Consider the following 16,629-nt stretch of genomic DNA (forward strand, 5'->3'; position numbering starts at 1 on the left):
AAAAGCAATCTTTTCTTGTTCTTCTCATAATTGCTAGAACCTGCTACTATCCTGAGTTAGTTTCACACTCAGGACAACCACGGCACAGCTGCACAGTGGGATTTTATGCAAATATAAAACAGGAATGTGGGGCTGGGGTTGTGGCTCAGTGGTAGAGCGCTTGCTTAGCATGCAGGAGGTGCTGGGTTCGATCTCAACAGCACATAAAGGTACTGTGTCCATCTACAACTAAAAAAAATTTTTTTTAATTTAAAAAATTTTTTAAAAATAAAAAAAAGAGGAGTGGGCTAAGATATGTACAGGGCACTTGACTGTTATGCCCATAGGCTGATATGGAAAGAAACCTATTATATAGTGTTAGGGACAGAACAGTGTCCAGAATGTCACCTTTTGTATTAAAAAAAAAGAAGAGGTGGCAAATAAAACATGCCTATGTATATATACCAATATATTCATTGATCATATAAAATATATATAATATATATGTATTATATATATTTATTCACAAAAACTAGAGGATACGCAAGAAAATAATTATTTTCTGTGTGGTGGGTGGAGGGAACTGATTAGGAGACATTTCATGGTTAACCCCTTTATCATTTTGATAAAGTTTTTAAAATGCACTTTTTTTTGCAAAAAAATCTGAAAAAAAGTATATTTGATACTAAACACATGATAGTATATATATATTTCACATGCACCTTATGCTACACATCCATTTTTAGTTTTCAATATAAACCAAGAATATGTCTTCTCAAATATTCTAGGAGAAAACATATACCCGGTATGACCCCTTTTTCTGTGAAGAGGGAAAAGCAGGTCTGGGAGAGTGGGCTTGAGATCTTAGCAGGCGCTGGTTACGCGGGGTGACGTTCTGTCATTTTAATGTTCTCATGGGTCCCTGTTATTCCTAAGTTTTTCATGGGGGCCATTCACGTTTCTGTCATCGGTTTTCATTTTAAAGGATTAACTTCTGGACAAAGGTCAGTGACACTCAGGTGCCCTGCGTGCATCTCAGCCCTCTCCTCCTCCCTGGGCCAGAAGTTCGTCCAGGGCGCGTCCCCTCTGCCCGACAGGCTGAGCCAGCTCCTCAGAGCTGAGGCTTCTCCCCACCGGAGGGGACAGAGAGAGAGACGGACTCTCCCCAGGTTCTGTCCCCACAAAACCCACGCTAGGACAGCTGCGGCTCCAGCAGAACGGGGTCTCTCTGCAAAACCGGGGCAGGTCTGCAAACCGCCAGGGACCCGCGGCGCCGGGCCGGGGCTGCACGGAGCCTCACCTCGGGGATGCAGTCCTCGTGGGTGACCACGCGGACGATGTCGTCCAGTGGCAGCAGGGAGTTGCACTTGATCTCCGTGTACACGTTCTTGCCCTCGGTGCACACGGCCAGCAGCTCCACCAGGTGGATGTGGTACATGAGGGGACTGTTCTCGTCCATCCGGTCCCGCTCCGACCGCATCATCTGGATCAGAGTCTGGAAGGAGGCTCTGTCGTTGTAGAACACCAGCACGTCTTCTCCCGAGTTGACCAGCTGCGGAGAGAGCAGGGCTCGGCGGCCGTACGCGATTCCACGTGCGGGGGAGGAGGGATGCTCTTGGGCCTTGCCCGTCCCCGACCCCTGGGGCCTGTATTCCAGACGCGTCTGAATTTCACTCAATCAAGTAACTGACCGACTGACTAAAAATCTCCTCAATTATCCTTTCAGCCCTTGCAGACGGAAATACCACAGTATTTATACTATTTAAAAATCTTAGGGGACGTGAGGGTCTACCCACCACGTATGCATCGAGCGGCCACACAGCTTGCAAACTCGCACCTGTGTTTCCGAGCCTAGTGGTGAGGCTGTGGTTTTCCTATTTTAAAGGTTTCCTCTCCTTCTTATCCTGTACAAAGCACCTTTTCAAGTCTTTCATCTACTGTTTTATCTCTTCGATCTCAGATTACATACTTCTAATTCAGATACCCTTTCAACGTTCATCAAAAGGCCTCGGCACTCCTGTTTATAACCAGCCCCTAGGACACGGTTCGTCGTAAATCTATGAATACGTCGCTTTCAGCACTAGATGAGTTACAGAAGATCCCAAAAGGGCTAGAGCATAAGTCAGGAGAAAAAAGGCCGATTTCACTTATTTATAACAACTGACCTTTATGCTCTATGTGCTGGATAGCAAGATAGATGGTGCTATGATTTAACTATGAGGTGTCCCCCAAAAGCTCACATGAGACAATGCAAGAGAGTTCAGAGGTGAAATGACTGTGTTGTAAGAGGCTTAACCTCATCAGTGAGTTAATCCACTGATGGAGAGTAAATGATCTGTGCTTGCAGGCAGGTGGGGTGTGTGCCTTTGGGGCATGTCTTCTGTGAGCCGAGCTTAGTCTCTCTCTCTTTCTCTCTCTCTCTCTCTCTCTCTCTCTCTCTGCTTCCTGGTGCCACGTCCTGAGCTGCTTTCCTCCACCACACTCTTCCACCATGATGCCCGGCCTCACCTCAGGCCCCAAAGAATGGAGCCAGCCATCTATGGACTGAGACCTCTGAACCCACAAGCCCCAGAATAAACTCTTCCTCCTCTAACTGTTCTTGTCAGGTCTTTCAGTCACAGCAGTGAAAAAGCTGACTGAAATGGATGCATGACCTAATCTTGCTGTGCCTCAGTTTCTTTGCAAATAAAAATTGGGACACGTGCAGTCTCTGGCTCAGGGTGTTGTTGTATAGAATAAGGAAATTATTGCATGCAAATTGCTCAGACCCGTATCCAGAGTACGGTTGGCCTCTAGTAGAAGTCAGCTACCACTCATTGTTGTTCCATTTAATCCACTCGCTAACTCTTCCGAGTGAACTACACTGTACTTCACTTTACGGGAATGCTCACTGAGATGCCAGGTAACACGACCCAAGTCACACAGCCAGGACAGCTGCCTTCCTGTCCTCACTAAGCCCACTCTCCTGACCACACCATTCTGGTGCCACCGGAATCGGAAAAGTAGACGGGGTTAGAAATCCAAATCTTGAGTTGACTCAAGATTTCATTTTTTCTACAGTGAAAGGACTAAATACACTGCAGTCATGATCTGACAGAATGACCTGAGACAGCTGGGCGCCAGGGTGCACGCCCGTCATCCCAGTGGCTCAGAAGGCTGAGTCAGGAGGATGGCGAGTTCAAAGCCAGCCTCAGCAAAAGCGAGGCCCTGAGCAACTCAGTGAGACCCTGTCTCTAAATAAAATAAAAAACAGGGCTGGGGATGTGGCTCGTGATGAAGCACTGCTGAGTTCAATCCTTGGTAACAAAAAAAAAATTCAAGGTAACGAATCATGTAACTATAAATAAAAGTCATAAGCCGTGAGTGGGAAAGCCGTATTGGCTTCCTGGGTCCTGACCACACTGAACCCCCATTCGAGATATTCTTGGTTCCCTGTTTCTCTTCCACTTCCCGCTCAAGGATGCAAGTGGACATCCGTAGAATTAACAGCTTCACTGCAATGAAAACCCGGATCAGAGTCCTGCCCCAGCCCACAGACAGACAGGGACCTTCGCCCAGTGACACGCTGCCCTCCCACAGGACTCCTGCCAGGGACGCAGTCCACGGGGAGGACCGGGCCCCTTTCACGTTCCCACACAGAGGTCCCCAGAAGCGTGTGGGATCGTCACCTCAGCCATGACCATGTCTTGGCACTTCTTAATGAATTTCCCTTCCGCCTTGACGATGGTCTGCAAGAACTTGATGTACTGGACGTTCCGGCCGTGGGTCTCTATGCAGTGGACGAAGTGCTGGACCACCCTCTCGTTGATCTCGCTGCACAGCTGGAAGTTGTTCATGAAGATGTGCTGCATGGTCACGGCCTCCAGGATCTGCCACGGGAGAGGGACGGTCAGGAGGAGGCCGGCGCAGGTTGGTGGGAGCCCGTGAAAAACACGCAGAGGGTGGTGCTCGGCCCCTGGAGATGCATTTTTTTTTTTCTGAGACAGGGTCTTGCTGAGTTGCTTAGGGCCTCACTAAGTTGCTGAGGCTGAACTTGTGATCCTCCTGCCTCAGCCTCCCGAGCCACTGGGATGACAGGCATGTGCCATCAGCCTGGCTAGTCAGCTTTTTCTAAGATAAATCAGCATCCAGCTAAATGGATGACAGGGAGAGAGGCCTTCTCCACCCCCACCCCATGATCTGACCATCACACATTTCTGTTGGGTTCACACCCAAGAGCAGAATTCAAATCATGGGATATGAACATGTTGGGCTTCAGAAGATGCTGTCAACGGCTTTTGGGAGATGGTACCCATCTGTGCTCCACTGCCATTCCCACTCCTACGGTGCTTGAATCACCAGACTTTTTAAGTGTAGTCCTACCTTACGGTGCGCGGAGGCACCAGATAAATCTGCATTTGATGACTCGACTCACAGTATGTCCTACCCATTGGCCATTTCAACTTTCTCTACTAACGAGTTCCACTCGAGTGCTCTGCCAGTCTTTATAAGTGGGTGGTAGAGTTTTCCCCTTGCTGACCTTTCCGGATTGCTTATGGATGCTCTGCACATGGATTCTTTGTGAACGTGAGCACCGTGATGTCCTGTCCCATTCTCTGCCTCGCGACTAGAAACACCAAGATGTTCTTAGTGGTGACATCTGGTGACCCGAACTTAAATTTTAACAAACTCCAACTTATCAGTCTTTTCCTTTATAATTAGTGATCTTTGCACACTGTGTAAAAAAAACTTGGTTTATCATATGGTCATGAGAAATTCCTGTGTTATCTTTCAGTAGCTTTATTGGGGACCCCTGATGCACAATTACTCAGTTTTTATGTTTGGAGTGAGGTAGGGGCTTCGATCTCTTTATTTTTATTTTGGTACCAGGGATTGAACTCAGAGGTGTTTAAGCACTGAGTCCTTTATTTTATTTTTTAATTTTGAGATAGGGTCTCACTAAATAGCTGAGGCTACCTTTGAACTTGTGATCCTCCTGCCTCAGCCTCCCAAGCCACTGGAATTACAGGCATTGGGCTCCACACTCAGCCAATCTTTTGATCTTTTTTTGCCTTTTCCTTTTCTTAACAAGACAAACAAGTAATATCACCCTGCCTTCCAGCAAACGTTTTTTTCTGGAAACCTCGAGTGCTACTGTGTACATTTACACAGATGTCCTCTGCAGTATTATTTACAAAGCCTAAAATTATAAATGGCCTCATTACCCATTAATATAGCAATAGTTTTTAAAAAGCTACAGTCATTTAATGGAATATTGTCTAGCCACCAAAAAGAATGAGAAAAATTCATAGAGTTGATCTGCAAAGGGAGCCATTGTGTATTAAATTTAAAAAAAGGAAATGCAAGATTAGGTACTATTTAAAAACGTGTAATACATATGTAATATATTTATCAATATTTTTAAATGTGTAATGCATATTTAATATATCTTGAAATATGTATTTAACAAACTCAAATGGAATACAGAAGTTTTGTGTAGCTCTGTTATGCATTTGGCTAGGGAGTGAGATTTAGCATTTCCATATTGCTACGTTTGATACAATAAAGGATGTAATTAGGAAAAAAAAATTCAGAAACATATCCTCCTTTGCACTTATGGCTTCCCTCCCTTCTCCCCTCCCCTGCACCCCTCTCCTATTCTCAAAATATGGAGAACATTTATGTCCTCCTGTCAGCTGGTCAAAATGTTCCCCTTTGGAACGAATATGCTGCATCACAAGCCCCCGAAGTCACAGCAGCAGGACAAGCTGTTCCAGCCCCTCCCAGCAGGTTCGCAGACGGCCTCCAGTCTTACCCTGGCCTCCAGTCTTACCCCGGGGTTCAGGAACAGGTTTATGTGTTTATGAAGCAAGGCCTGATTCTGCTGGTTGCCTGCGCAGAAGTTCTGCAAAAATTCATGAGCCAGCCTCATTATCTCCTGCATCTTGGTGTCTTCAGCCTGTGGGGGACAGAGAAGGACAGCACTGATGGCCAGGCCAGGCGGGGGTGCCCACTTCCACTCCAACACCTCCCAAGAAGGTGGAATCCGGCGACTCCGAGGGCCTGCTCAGTGTGAACTCCACCGAGGCGCGCCCCCGCCCGGAGAGGCAGCCTCACGGATGCGTGGAATTCCCTCCCACTAGTCTTGGGCACAGAAAGACTGTGCTCAGGACAAAGGCCATAGGGCACAGGATTCTGCCGCCTCGCCATGCTGTAGCTTCTGAACCTCGCTTCTGCAAACGGCAGGACGGCAGGCCAGGGCAGACCTCCCGGGTGCCGGGCGCTCACGTCCCCAGCTTCCGGCCACACTTTTTTAAGTTCCCGACCTGTCAGAGGCACGTTAATGTCCAGAAGCAGGTGACAGGACAGAGCGGAAACGTCCTACGCCAAAACTAGACCAAGAGCACCTGCCGGACCTCCTGGTCACCTCGGGTGGCTTCCTAAACCCAGGACTGAGCATTCCCCCTGCGAAATGGGACAGGCCTTCCCCCGCATTCCACGTGCATGAGACGTGATGCTCACACACAAGATCACGTGATCCTCATTCTACGTAACGGAAGTATCTCATGTATTAAAAAGTCTGTGCTTGTAAAAAGTCAAATATCCTGTGATAAGACAAGCATATAAAGCCAATTCTCATTCTGCCCAATTCTAAGTCAGAAAACATTTAAGAGAGCAAAACCAGAATGAGAGTCCCTACAATGGAAATCGTCCTTCAGATTCCCATAGCCCCCAACAGTCCCCTAAGACATCTCACATCCATCACCCCATCTCAGAGGCAGGAGAGTATGGCAATGAGGGACACGGGCCTGGAAAACAACTCCCTTGCTCTTATCCCAGCTTGACAACTCTTGCTGTGTGACCTAGAGTAAGTTACATAACCTCTCTGTGCCTGTTTCCTTATCTCTAAAACAGATACTAAAAGCGCATAATGTTGGCCATTGGTTCTGGATTAGACTGAGGTCAGCCAAGTTTTTCTGAAAGGGCAAGACAGTCAATATTCTAGGCTTAGTGGGTCAAGAAGCAAAATCAAGTAGTGACAGCACTCAGGTAACAATTCCGAAGTGCAGCTGTCACTCTGGCATGTTGTGCAGACACAGACGGTTGCTGTGTCTGGCCCATATTTATGGTTTTCTCACCTCTGGTCAGAAGAATAACCCTGTGAGAAAATAGGACGTCCCCATCAGGAACAAGTGACAGAAGGAATCTCAGCAACCTGCTTTGACCATCACACAACAGCAGGAGGATACGGGATCTGAACGGCAAGCCCTGGGGGGCACGGTAGGCATTAAATCCGTCTCTGATGGACGGGAGTGGAGGGGAGGAAGAAGTCAGAGGGCTTGGGACAGACGGCCGCTGCCGGTGGACAGCAGGCACCTTCAACAGCACCACACCTGCCCGTCCCACTGGGACGTGCTCTGCCGGTGTCCAGGCACCCAGGAGCCTCTGGGTTTGAATCCAGGTTGTTACCAGGCAAATGAGCTTTGAAGACCTCACATCACAAGGGGTTCCCTGCTGGTGGGCTCCGTGCACAGTCCTCAGGCACGGAGATGGCCATGTCCACCCCAAAGTGAGCAAAGACACACACACACACACACACACACCACTGTGCCCTTAAACCACAAGCCGCAGCCTAGCCTAGGGAGATGGACACTGCTCCACGGATGTCCATTGCTCACCAGGAAACCCATGATATGGGGTACTAGCTGGGGCCAGTGGACTCCCGCACACGGGAGGCAGGTGGGCCTGCTGGGTCCATCCTCATGGGCTCTCACACCACGGGAGCAGCAGGCCAGCTGTGCATGGTCCTCCCGGGGCACTAAGCTGGCACTGAACCGGGGGCTGCTGAGAGCTATGCCTGACCCGCCTGAGTTGCAGGGTCCCATGACTGAGGAGGAGGGCTCTGTGCAGGAGCTTCCTGGAACGTTCGCAGCAGAGGGCCCGACTTGATCATGGAGCACAGCTGGCCCTCTGTCATCCGGACGCTCCCCACCAGAGCGTCCTCATCTAAAGGGAGCTGCTGAGGATCCGCACCTCATCTGCAGGACCACAAGAGCTCAGGCGAGCCTGTGAGACCTCAGTGGGCAGGGGGCCTCTTCGGGGACCCTGCACTAGCAAGTCAGCCTCCCTGAAGTCACTGTGAACTCAACACACCCGAGTCACGGCCCCTGGACTCCGAACCTGCGCACGCCTCAGTTTCTACATGTCGAACGGGCACAGCACGAAGCCCCTCTGGCCCTTGCAGGACTGAATGCATGTTCTCACAAGGGCTTCGCAGCAAACCAGATGCCGAGGATCTGGGCACCTGCTCCCCTGAATCCGATCCCCGTCCACTACAAGGACAATCTACAGCAACCCGACAGGACCAGAGACTCTTAGAAATGGCACGGGGGCAGGTCTGCTCCACAGGAGCTGCCTGAAACCGCTTTAGTGTCATGAGGCCTGAGCTGCCCGGCTGGCCTTCCCCGAGGGTCCCCAGTCACGGAGGGTGGGGACACCCCGGAGCGGCAGCCCTGCGCGTGGACCAGCTCACCTTCTCGTAGGGAATCTGCAGCAGCTCCAGCACCACCGCGTGGGCTCCCATGTTCCGCAGCAGCCGCTGCTGCTGCTTCCTGCTCTTCCGCACCGAGGCGCTCTCCTGCACGCAGAGCTTGCTGAGCCGGATCAGGATCTGGGGGAGCAGCAGTACTCAGCACGCCCCGCGGGAGCGACAGCGGGAAAGAGACAGTGCCCTGACGCGTGAGCAACCCAGACAACAGGCAGCGGCCCCGGGAGGACCAGATCCACGTCAGAACGTGTCTCCCAGAATCAGCGGATCATGACTTGGAGGACAAGGGGGCCGGTTTCAGCGAGATCGCTGCAAACCCTGTGAGGGGTCTAAACGGCCCAGAACGCGGGAAGAGCTGGCTCTGGGGTGAGAAAGGACCAAGCTCCTGCCGACTCTGAAGCACCTGAGGCACAGGTTTCTAGAGGACGGCGCCTGTCTCTGGGGGTACCACGGACCAGGCGTGGACGGACGCCTGGTCATCACCTCAGTTAATCCTGCATCAACAACACGGGGTGCCTGTAAAAAGGCTGCACCTCCTCAAGGCAGGAACCCACCTCACCAAAAGAAATAGCAGGGCGCGTTTGACCTGGAATTTGAGGCTGTGATCTGCGGGCGCTGGACCCCGGCCTCCTCTTTCTCCCTGTTCAATTTTACTTGAAGGGGGCCGGGGTTGTGGCTCAGTGGTAGAGTGTTCGCCTAGCATGCCTGAGGCCCTGGGTTCGAGCCTCAGCACCACATAGAAATACACTTAAAAAATATTTTTTAAAAAATAAAGGTATGGTATCCACTTCCGACTAAAACCAAATTTAAAAAATTAGAGGTATTGTATCTGCCTGCAACTAAAAACAAAATCATTTGTTTCACATGAAGAAGAAAATGCAGGCGCTCCTGCCTTCGACTGGACCACACTAACTAGAGCTCCCTGGAGGATCATTCACTTTTGTTTTAGCTGTTCTTTTTGGTTATACCCGACGGGAGAGTGTATTCTGACGTGTGACACACACACAAGTAGAATTTCCCGTTCCTGTGTCTGTACGCAATGGAGTTTCACAGGTCATGTGTCCACACGGGAGCACTAGAGAGTGGCGACCCACTCATTCCGCTGTCTCTCCTGGTCCCTTCCCTTCACCCGCTTCTCTAATCCAGTGAAACCTGTCCTGACCCTAAGTATCCGCACATCAGAGAGAACAGGCCGCCTTTGTTTGGGGGTGGCCTGAAGAGGGGAGAAGGCAGGCGGGCGGGGGCTTACCTCCTTGACCACTCTGTAGTTGTAGCTGCTGGTGCTCTCGTGCTTTTCTGACTTGTTCCCCTCCTAGGGACCAAAAGGAACGCAACTGTGGTTTGCACAGCTCTGGGGGAGTGTGGATTGCTAGGGGGAGCACCGCCTTTCACGAAGAATGGGAGTTTTGCAGTTTTCCAACAGTCACGCTGGGCCTTTAAGACATCTGTCTACACCCGACAGTGAGATGCCCGGCCACGGCTGCAGAACAGGTTTAATCCCCGGGGTGTCCGGGAGGGAAACGTGGCGGGACTTCCCTCCACGCCCGGGTCTCTCCTGCGTGGCCCCGGTGGCCTGGAGACACAGGCCCGGGCTAAACCTTGATCTTGTACCTTGCTTCCTAGGAGAACGGCTGCCACCCTGACTTAACAAGCAAATCTTCAGCAAGCCCCGCCTACAATCTGCATTCGCATCCAAGGACCAATCAGGAGCGCCCTAGCCGGAGAGGCCCGCCCACCGCCCGGGGCCTCGCCTGTGCCCGCCCACCCGCCCGGGCCCTGGCCTCTGCCGCTCTCACCTCGGTTTTCTTGTGCTCGTTCTCACCAGATGCACCGTCCATGGCCTCGTCGGGGCCTTGCCCCTTGTACACCCAGAGCTCCGACTTCTCCACGATGGACCGCAGCTGGTCCAGGTCTTGTTTGATCTGTTTGTAGTTGTCCACATCCTGGCTGGTGACCAGCAGCTGGACCTTAAGGAACGCCAGGCGTCAGCCGCACAGGCCTGAAGGGACGCAGCCCAGCGGCCACGCGGGCCTCCCGGGGGCAGACCACGCGCTGGCCCCCGGGAGCTACCTGCTTGAAGGCCTGCAGGACCTCCTGCCTCTGACTGAAGTGCCGGAAGAGGAGCTGCAGGGCCCCGGACACCAGGGGCGGGTAGTCGTGCATGGTCAGGTGGAGCAGCACGCGGAGGAAGGTTCTGCCGCCGTGGTCGTCCAGGTCCAGCGGGGTGTTCTCCTCGCTGCAGGACACAGGGGAAAGCAGAGCCCGTGAACCTCGACGTCTGGCCCGCACCCGGGCCCTGACGCGCCCAGAGTTCTACCCTCTGCCCCGTTTCACGTGATGCAGCTCCTTTAGTGCTAAGCCTTGCTTGGTCTTCAACCTCGTGACGGGAGGGGACAATCAGGATGTTCTGTCAATGATTTTTTTGTTGTTTTTTTTTTTAACCATTGAGTCACATCCCCAGTGTCCTGGTCCCCTGTCCATTCATTCTGAGACAGGGCCTTGCTGAGCTGCTGTGGCTGTCCTTGAACTTAAAAGATCCTCCTGCCTTGGACTGCAGAATCACTGGCATTACAGGTGTGGACCGCGTACCTGGCTAGTGTAAGCGTTCAAGTTTAAACCAAACTAACGAGACTGGCACGACAACCAGATTACAGACATCCGGGTCACAGTGTTCTGCTGCTGTGCTTCATCTCTGGTTTGAAAAGGGCAAGTGGATGTTTCCCCTAAGTTACCACTTTTTATTTAAGATGCTATGATTCAGTGCTTGATAAACCACCTGTGGTAAAGGACCAGCTTTTTAAAATTTCTAGTTCGTAGCTATTAAGATATCTATGTCTACACCAAGTTTACAGATCATCCACTTGCATACTGTAGCAGTCTTAAATGACCTTAAAAGCGCCCAGAGCAAGTTGGGCACAGTGGTGCACGCCTACATTCCCGGTGACTCAGGAGGCTGAGGCAGGAGGATCACAAGTTTGAGGCCAGCCTCTGCAACATAGCAGACCCTGTCTCAAAATAAAAAGGTCTGGGGACAACATCCCTGAATTCAATCCCCCACACCATACACACACACACACACACACACACACACACACACAGACACACGCACACAAAAGTGCCCAAACCATGACTCTGTTCTGTACTTATCCTGTTACAAACTGTAACTAAGAATTAACAAGCACATCATGGACTAAATTGTGGACCACCCACAACTGGGCACTGCTAGTCAACTATTGTGTCAGCACCAATATCGTGTCTACAACCGAAAGAACGAAAAACGGAGGAGCTAACAAGGAAAGCAGAGTGAGGACGGAGCGTGGCACTGTATGGCCGGACAGCCACCTGTCAGGTGACCCAAGGGAGTGTCACCGTGCTGAACTCAAACACTCTGTCAGTTGCGGAAGAGCCAGGTCTGCACCTGAGGAGCTCCATCAGCAGCCTGTACAGGTGTGGCTAATCCACCTTCCCAGGGCTGACAGCATCGAGGCCACTGTTACCCTGCCCGGTTCCAGCGATGGGGGCCCTGGCAGCCAACCCACAGAACTCTGAGCGTTTTAATCCTGAGGGCTCTGCAGCAGGATTTTATGCAGCACCAAACGATCCCCCAAAGCGTGTTATTTAGAAGAACGATGTGATAGGGTGCTTATGCCCAATTCCTAGCTTGCAGGTGGATGAGTTTACAACAACAACAACGTTGTCAGTTGAAACCGAGTCCCGTGGTATTGTAGGAGGGACTCACAACGGGAACAACAGAAAGACAGACTGCTTCTCTGCTGTGTGCTAACACCACAGCCCGTCAGTGAGGACGCGCCTGGTGTGAGGAGGCTCGCTCTCTTCTGAGTCCCTCTTTGTCTTTCGCTTCTGTTTTCTCACCATTTAAACCTAACCTTGTGGTATACGCACTTGGGGGGATACCTCCTTAAACCCTCTCTGTCCCGGGCAAGAGGCCCACACACAGGCCACCTCACAGGGACCTGAGCTCACTAACAGCCCAGAGATGAAGCTGCTCCTGATGGGGCCAGGGACAAGTCCTCTGGGGCTGGAGGAGGGCGGCCTTCCGCATCCCGGTCCCTCCCGACAGCCCAGCATCTGAAAGTGCACTTTCCTTCCTCCGAAGATGCCCTCGGCTTGCTCCTCGATGTGTTCAAAGTCGAGAGCCCCTGAAAAGTCAGAGAACGGACGTTAGACAGCCGTGGGAAAAGGCACGCAGGGCAGAGGTGCTGGGCTGGCCCCACACCATCCGGAATCACGTGGGGCCATGCCAGCCCAGACGACACTGTCCAGTGCCCTCTGCTGCCACCCTTCTTCCCGCTGAAGGGGAACGTGGCCACCCCACCCGAGGAAGCTTGGGGCTTCGCAGGGGGACTTTTTTCTGCCTAACCAGCCTCCACTACTTCCTGGGCAGGGAAAAAACTTCCAACTTGAGTAAAACTGCTTCTGGGAAAGTCTTGTCATTGTTTTCTGGGTGCTTTGTAGGTAAGTACAACACTAGAAACCGCAGCTGTCTGAAGTCCCCGAGACAGGAGGAAATAAGATCCGTCCAGGGAAGCAATCTGGGTTCTTTCCATTATTCTCCTGTCCCAGAAGAATCCGCGCCAGTGATGTGCCTTTCAAAGACGCTGTCCCCAAAAACGTTCACACTGTACACTCCTCCCCAGAAGATGCCGTCTGGATCCCTACTTTTCCCCGGTCCCACTCTACAGCCGAAACCCCACTCGGGAATCACTAACCTGGCACGTTACTGGGCCCTTCTTGGCTGCTGTTTGCGGAGGACGTCTCTGAGGTCTGGGAATTGCTTTCATCAAACTCGCGCTTAAATATACACAGGAGGCAGGAGATCCGATAGTCCAGCCTCACGTTCAAAATAAACTGGAGATTGAAGTGGAAACAGAAAGAGGTTGGTTACGAGAACACGCCACCTTCAGCACCTGGCCACTCCGGGGCGCTTGGCCGGGGCCTGGTGTCGGCGGCATCAACTCCCGTAAGCACTAAGTGAGGCAAAGGCTTCGACTTCAACAGTCGTGGTCACAGCGGAACTTCCACGGGACCTGCCAAGTAGGCCCACAGCGCTGTAACTTGCAGTGAGCTCCAGCATCCTGGCCACTCACTCACCAACTGAATGGCTGCTTCCCCCTCTCCCTGCTCCGTCCCTGAAGCATGACTTCTCAGCAAGTGCTGAACATCCCACTTGGTATCTTCCCAGAGCCTCCAAACTCACTACAACAGGAACTTCTAGGTATCAACGTGAACGGGTTACAGGGTACCCAGGCTGCTGGCAGAGGGAGCGAACACACTTAACTCCTGGGGGTGAACTGGCTCTAAAGACTCACAGAGAAGTGGGAAGACAGGCAGGGAGCAAGTGCTGATAACAGAAAAATTTCATGATTGCTGTAATTTTTTTTTTGCGGTGCTGGGGATTGAACCCAGGGCCTTGGGCTTGCAAGGCAAGCACTCTACCAACTGAGCTATCTCCCCAGACTTTGTAATATTTTTTAAGTTGTGACAATGTAGCGAGCTTGCCAGGCACATGGAAACCTTCATGGAAAGAGGGACAACTTGTGGACAGGGGCAGGGAACAATTCTAAGAGCAAGGACCTCACAGAGGCAGAAGCTGGAGACCCCGTGCAGTGGGGAGGGTCTGTCCTGGGTCTGTGACCCTCTTGGCCTCGCTACAGCTCTAAGTCCCCACCCGCCTGCGCCCACCTGTGCTCCCTCATTCTGCTCCATGGAGGTGATTTCCATTCCTGGACAAGGTCACCCCCTGAATGGAAAGGCTCTCGGCACACTAGGGAAAGCGCAGGAGCACAGAGACACTGGGTATGGATGGTGTGGAACCTGTAACGTCCACAAGAGTTCTGTGCATCCCCTCCGCCTGATCACCCTCTCCCATCTGCCCTCAGACACGACCTGGTCCCCAACCTGCCCCCACTCTAGGACCTTAGAATTTGCTCTCTGTCTTGAGACTCTTCCTGGATATCTGCACGGCCAGCTCCTCATTTCCTTCAAGTCTCTGATGCGACACCTCACTGGAGACGCCTTCTCCATTAACTCCATCAAAAACGCTGTCCCTGGAGCCGGGCCCCACAAGCCTCAAAACCATCCTGATCCTCCTTTATATTTTAACACTTCTTTTTTTAAGAAATGCCTACACTTGCTATCCAGATGAGCTCCTTAGGAGCAGAACTTTAGTTGACTTGGTTTCACTGTTGGCTTCCAAGTGCGTCGGGGGACTTGGCAGTGGTTTGGGCTCAAATGCTTTTTGAAGGAATGGATGAATGACAGATTGAAAAAGGGAGGGAATAAGGAAAGGAGCAAAATCAGTGCAACCTTCAACTGATCCCAGGGCAGGGAGTTCAGGCGCCTGGAGCTGCAGGGTCAGTGAGTTCCAAGCTAAAGGGCACAGAGCAGGCAGAGACAGGGAGGCAGTGATCTTGGGAAGCCAAGGTGACTCCAGCAAGTCCTGCTGTGGACAGAGGGACGAGGCTGTGCTGGGCAGGGGAAGGAGATGGCAGTGAAGGAATCAAGAGACGTCAGCTCATGCACGAGAGGGAGGGGTGAGGGACAGTCTCTCCCTTTTCTTCTCAGAATACCTTGGGCTCCGTCAGAGCAGAGGGCAGAGGTGAACGGTGCCTCTGTGAGCACCTTCCCGTCCCTCCTCCCATACCTGGAGGATCTCGATGATCTTCAATTTGGTGTCCATCACCATGATGTCTTCCTTCTCGGGCTCCGCCTGCTTCACGTTGCCTTCGGGGGCAGCAGCCATGGGGGTCATGGGCAAAAAGCCGCCTCCCCGGAGCACCACCTGGGTCATCAGCTCCCCAACTCCGTGGATGGACCTCATGACGTTACTGCCTAGGAAGGGCCAGGACAGACCCGGGTCACGGTCTCCAGAGTGCCTGAGCACCTGGCAAGGGCGCATGGTTCCTTTGAACGAATTCTTTAACCCTGGCTCCTTACACTCTTGGGACCCCAGGAACCTGAAGAGGTGGGTACCCACCCCAACGTTTAAGACTTCTGAAAGTACTGGAAAGAACTTGGGTCTGCATAGCCCCCGTGGAGAACATAAATTCACCCGCCAAATTTTATACATCGGTAAAACATGAGCTTGTCAATCTGCGAAGTACTGCGGATCTCAGCGTCAACCAGGCACGGACCCCGGTACTGCTCCCAAAGCTGCTTGATCACGGGTACATTATACTTTCTCTGTTTTCTCACATATCAAGGAGAAGGATTTTTTCCTTTTTCTTTTTTGCGGTTCTGGGAATCAAAGCCAGAACCTTGTGCATGCTAGGAAGCACTCGACCACCCAGTTACACCCCAACCCTTAAACCAGACTAAGAGCTCAACAGCAGAATTACACAGCATTACTACGCATGCAAAATGACACAGCACAGGGCTTAACAAATAGCAGGAGGTGAGTCAAAATACTTTCTCTATTCTAGCTACAGAAAACCAGTGAAGCAACAGTTGAAAAACGATACTATGTGCTCACTATGTTTCTTCCTATAACAGAGGAAGAAGTAAACATGGTAAGGGAGACTTCCCCACTCACAAAATGGCAACGGATACAGGTACAAGCCTGGATTATGTTTCATACGTGACTATCCTCATCAAGGGACATGAAGAACGAATGAGGAGACATGTGTCTTCGAGAACTAAACATTCAAAATGCCAGGCAACTTTCAAACGGATCCCAGACTCCCACGGGCGAATGGGAAGGAGAGAGAGCCAAACACTAACAATGAGACTCCAGGGTGAGGGAGCTCAGGCAGCGCTTCCTTGGCTTTGCCTGACATTTGAAAATGGTCTGGATGAAGAGCTGGGAGGAGCAGAGGAGGAGGGGACAGGAGGTCACAGGCCAGGCAGGACAAGCGGGGAACAGGAAGGCTGGGAGGGCATCTCAGATGTCCGGGCACCTTCAGATACTCACTCTTCAGCTTCTCCACATCATCGTTACCTTTATTCTCTTCTCCTTTCGCCATCTTGCTGATGGGGAAGATGGTCGTCACGTGCACACAATCTAAGATGGCCAGGAGGATCTTGGTCAGCCGCAGGAGGTCGGAGAAGTTGTAGAAACCAAAGTAAATAAGATTCCTGGCTAAGTTGACAACCTACCAGGGGGA

The 16,629-nt window shown here is 51.7% G+C and overlaps 1 protein-coding gene across 4 annotated transcripts in view; it reads right to left on the bottom strand.

Annotated features, from left to right (window-relative positions):
- Window positions 1-16,629, bottom strand: part of ITPR1 (inositol 1,4,5-trisphosphate receptor type 1) — a 314,683-nt gene that overhangs the window by 135,757 nt on the left and 162,297 nt on the right. For all 4 annotated transcript variants that reach the window (XM_079122175.1, XM_079122176.1, XM_079122174.1 and 1 more), the window contains 11 exons: window positions 16,464-16,617; window positions 15,171-15,358; window positions 13,237-13,375; window positions 12,608-12,666; window positions 10,577-10,738; window positions 10,303-10,473; window positions 9,756-9,818; window positions 8,492-8,629; window positions 5,792-5,917; window positions 3,648-3,848; window positions 1,280-1,531 (listed from right to left, as the gene is read on the bottom strand). In XM_079122175.1, the coding sequence (XP_078978301.1) occupies window positions 1,280-1,531; window positions 3,648-3,848; window positions 5,792-5,917; window positions 8,492-8,629; window positions 9,756-9,818; window positions 10,303-10,473; window positions 10,577-10,738; window positions 12,608-12,666; window positions 13,237-13,375; window positions 15,171-15,358; window positions 16,464-16,617 (1,653 nt within the window). The remainder of the gene's footprint in view (window positions 1-1,279; window positions 1,532-3,647; window positions 3,849-5,791; window positions 5,918-8,491; window positions 8,630-9,755; window positions 9,819-10,302; window positions 10,474-10,576; window positions 10,739-12,607; window positions 12,667-13,236; window positions 13,376-15,170; window positions 15,359-16,463; window positions 16,618-16,629) is intronic.

The sequence above is a fragment of the Sciurus vulgaris genome, assembly GCF_902686455.1.
Source record: "Sciurus vulgaris genome assembly, chromosome: 19".
Classification (NCBI taxonomy): Eukaryota; Metazoa; Chordata; class Mammalia; order Rodentia; family Sciuridae; genus Sciurus; species Sciurus vulgaris.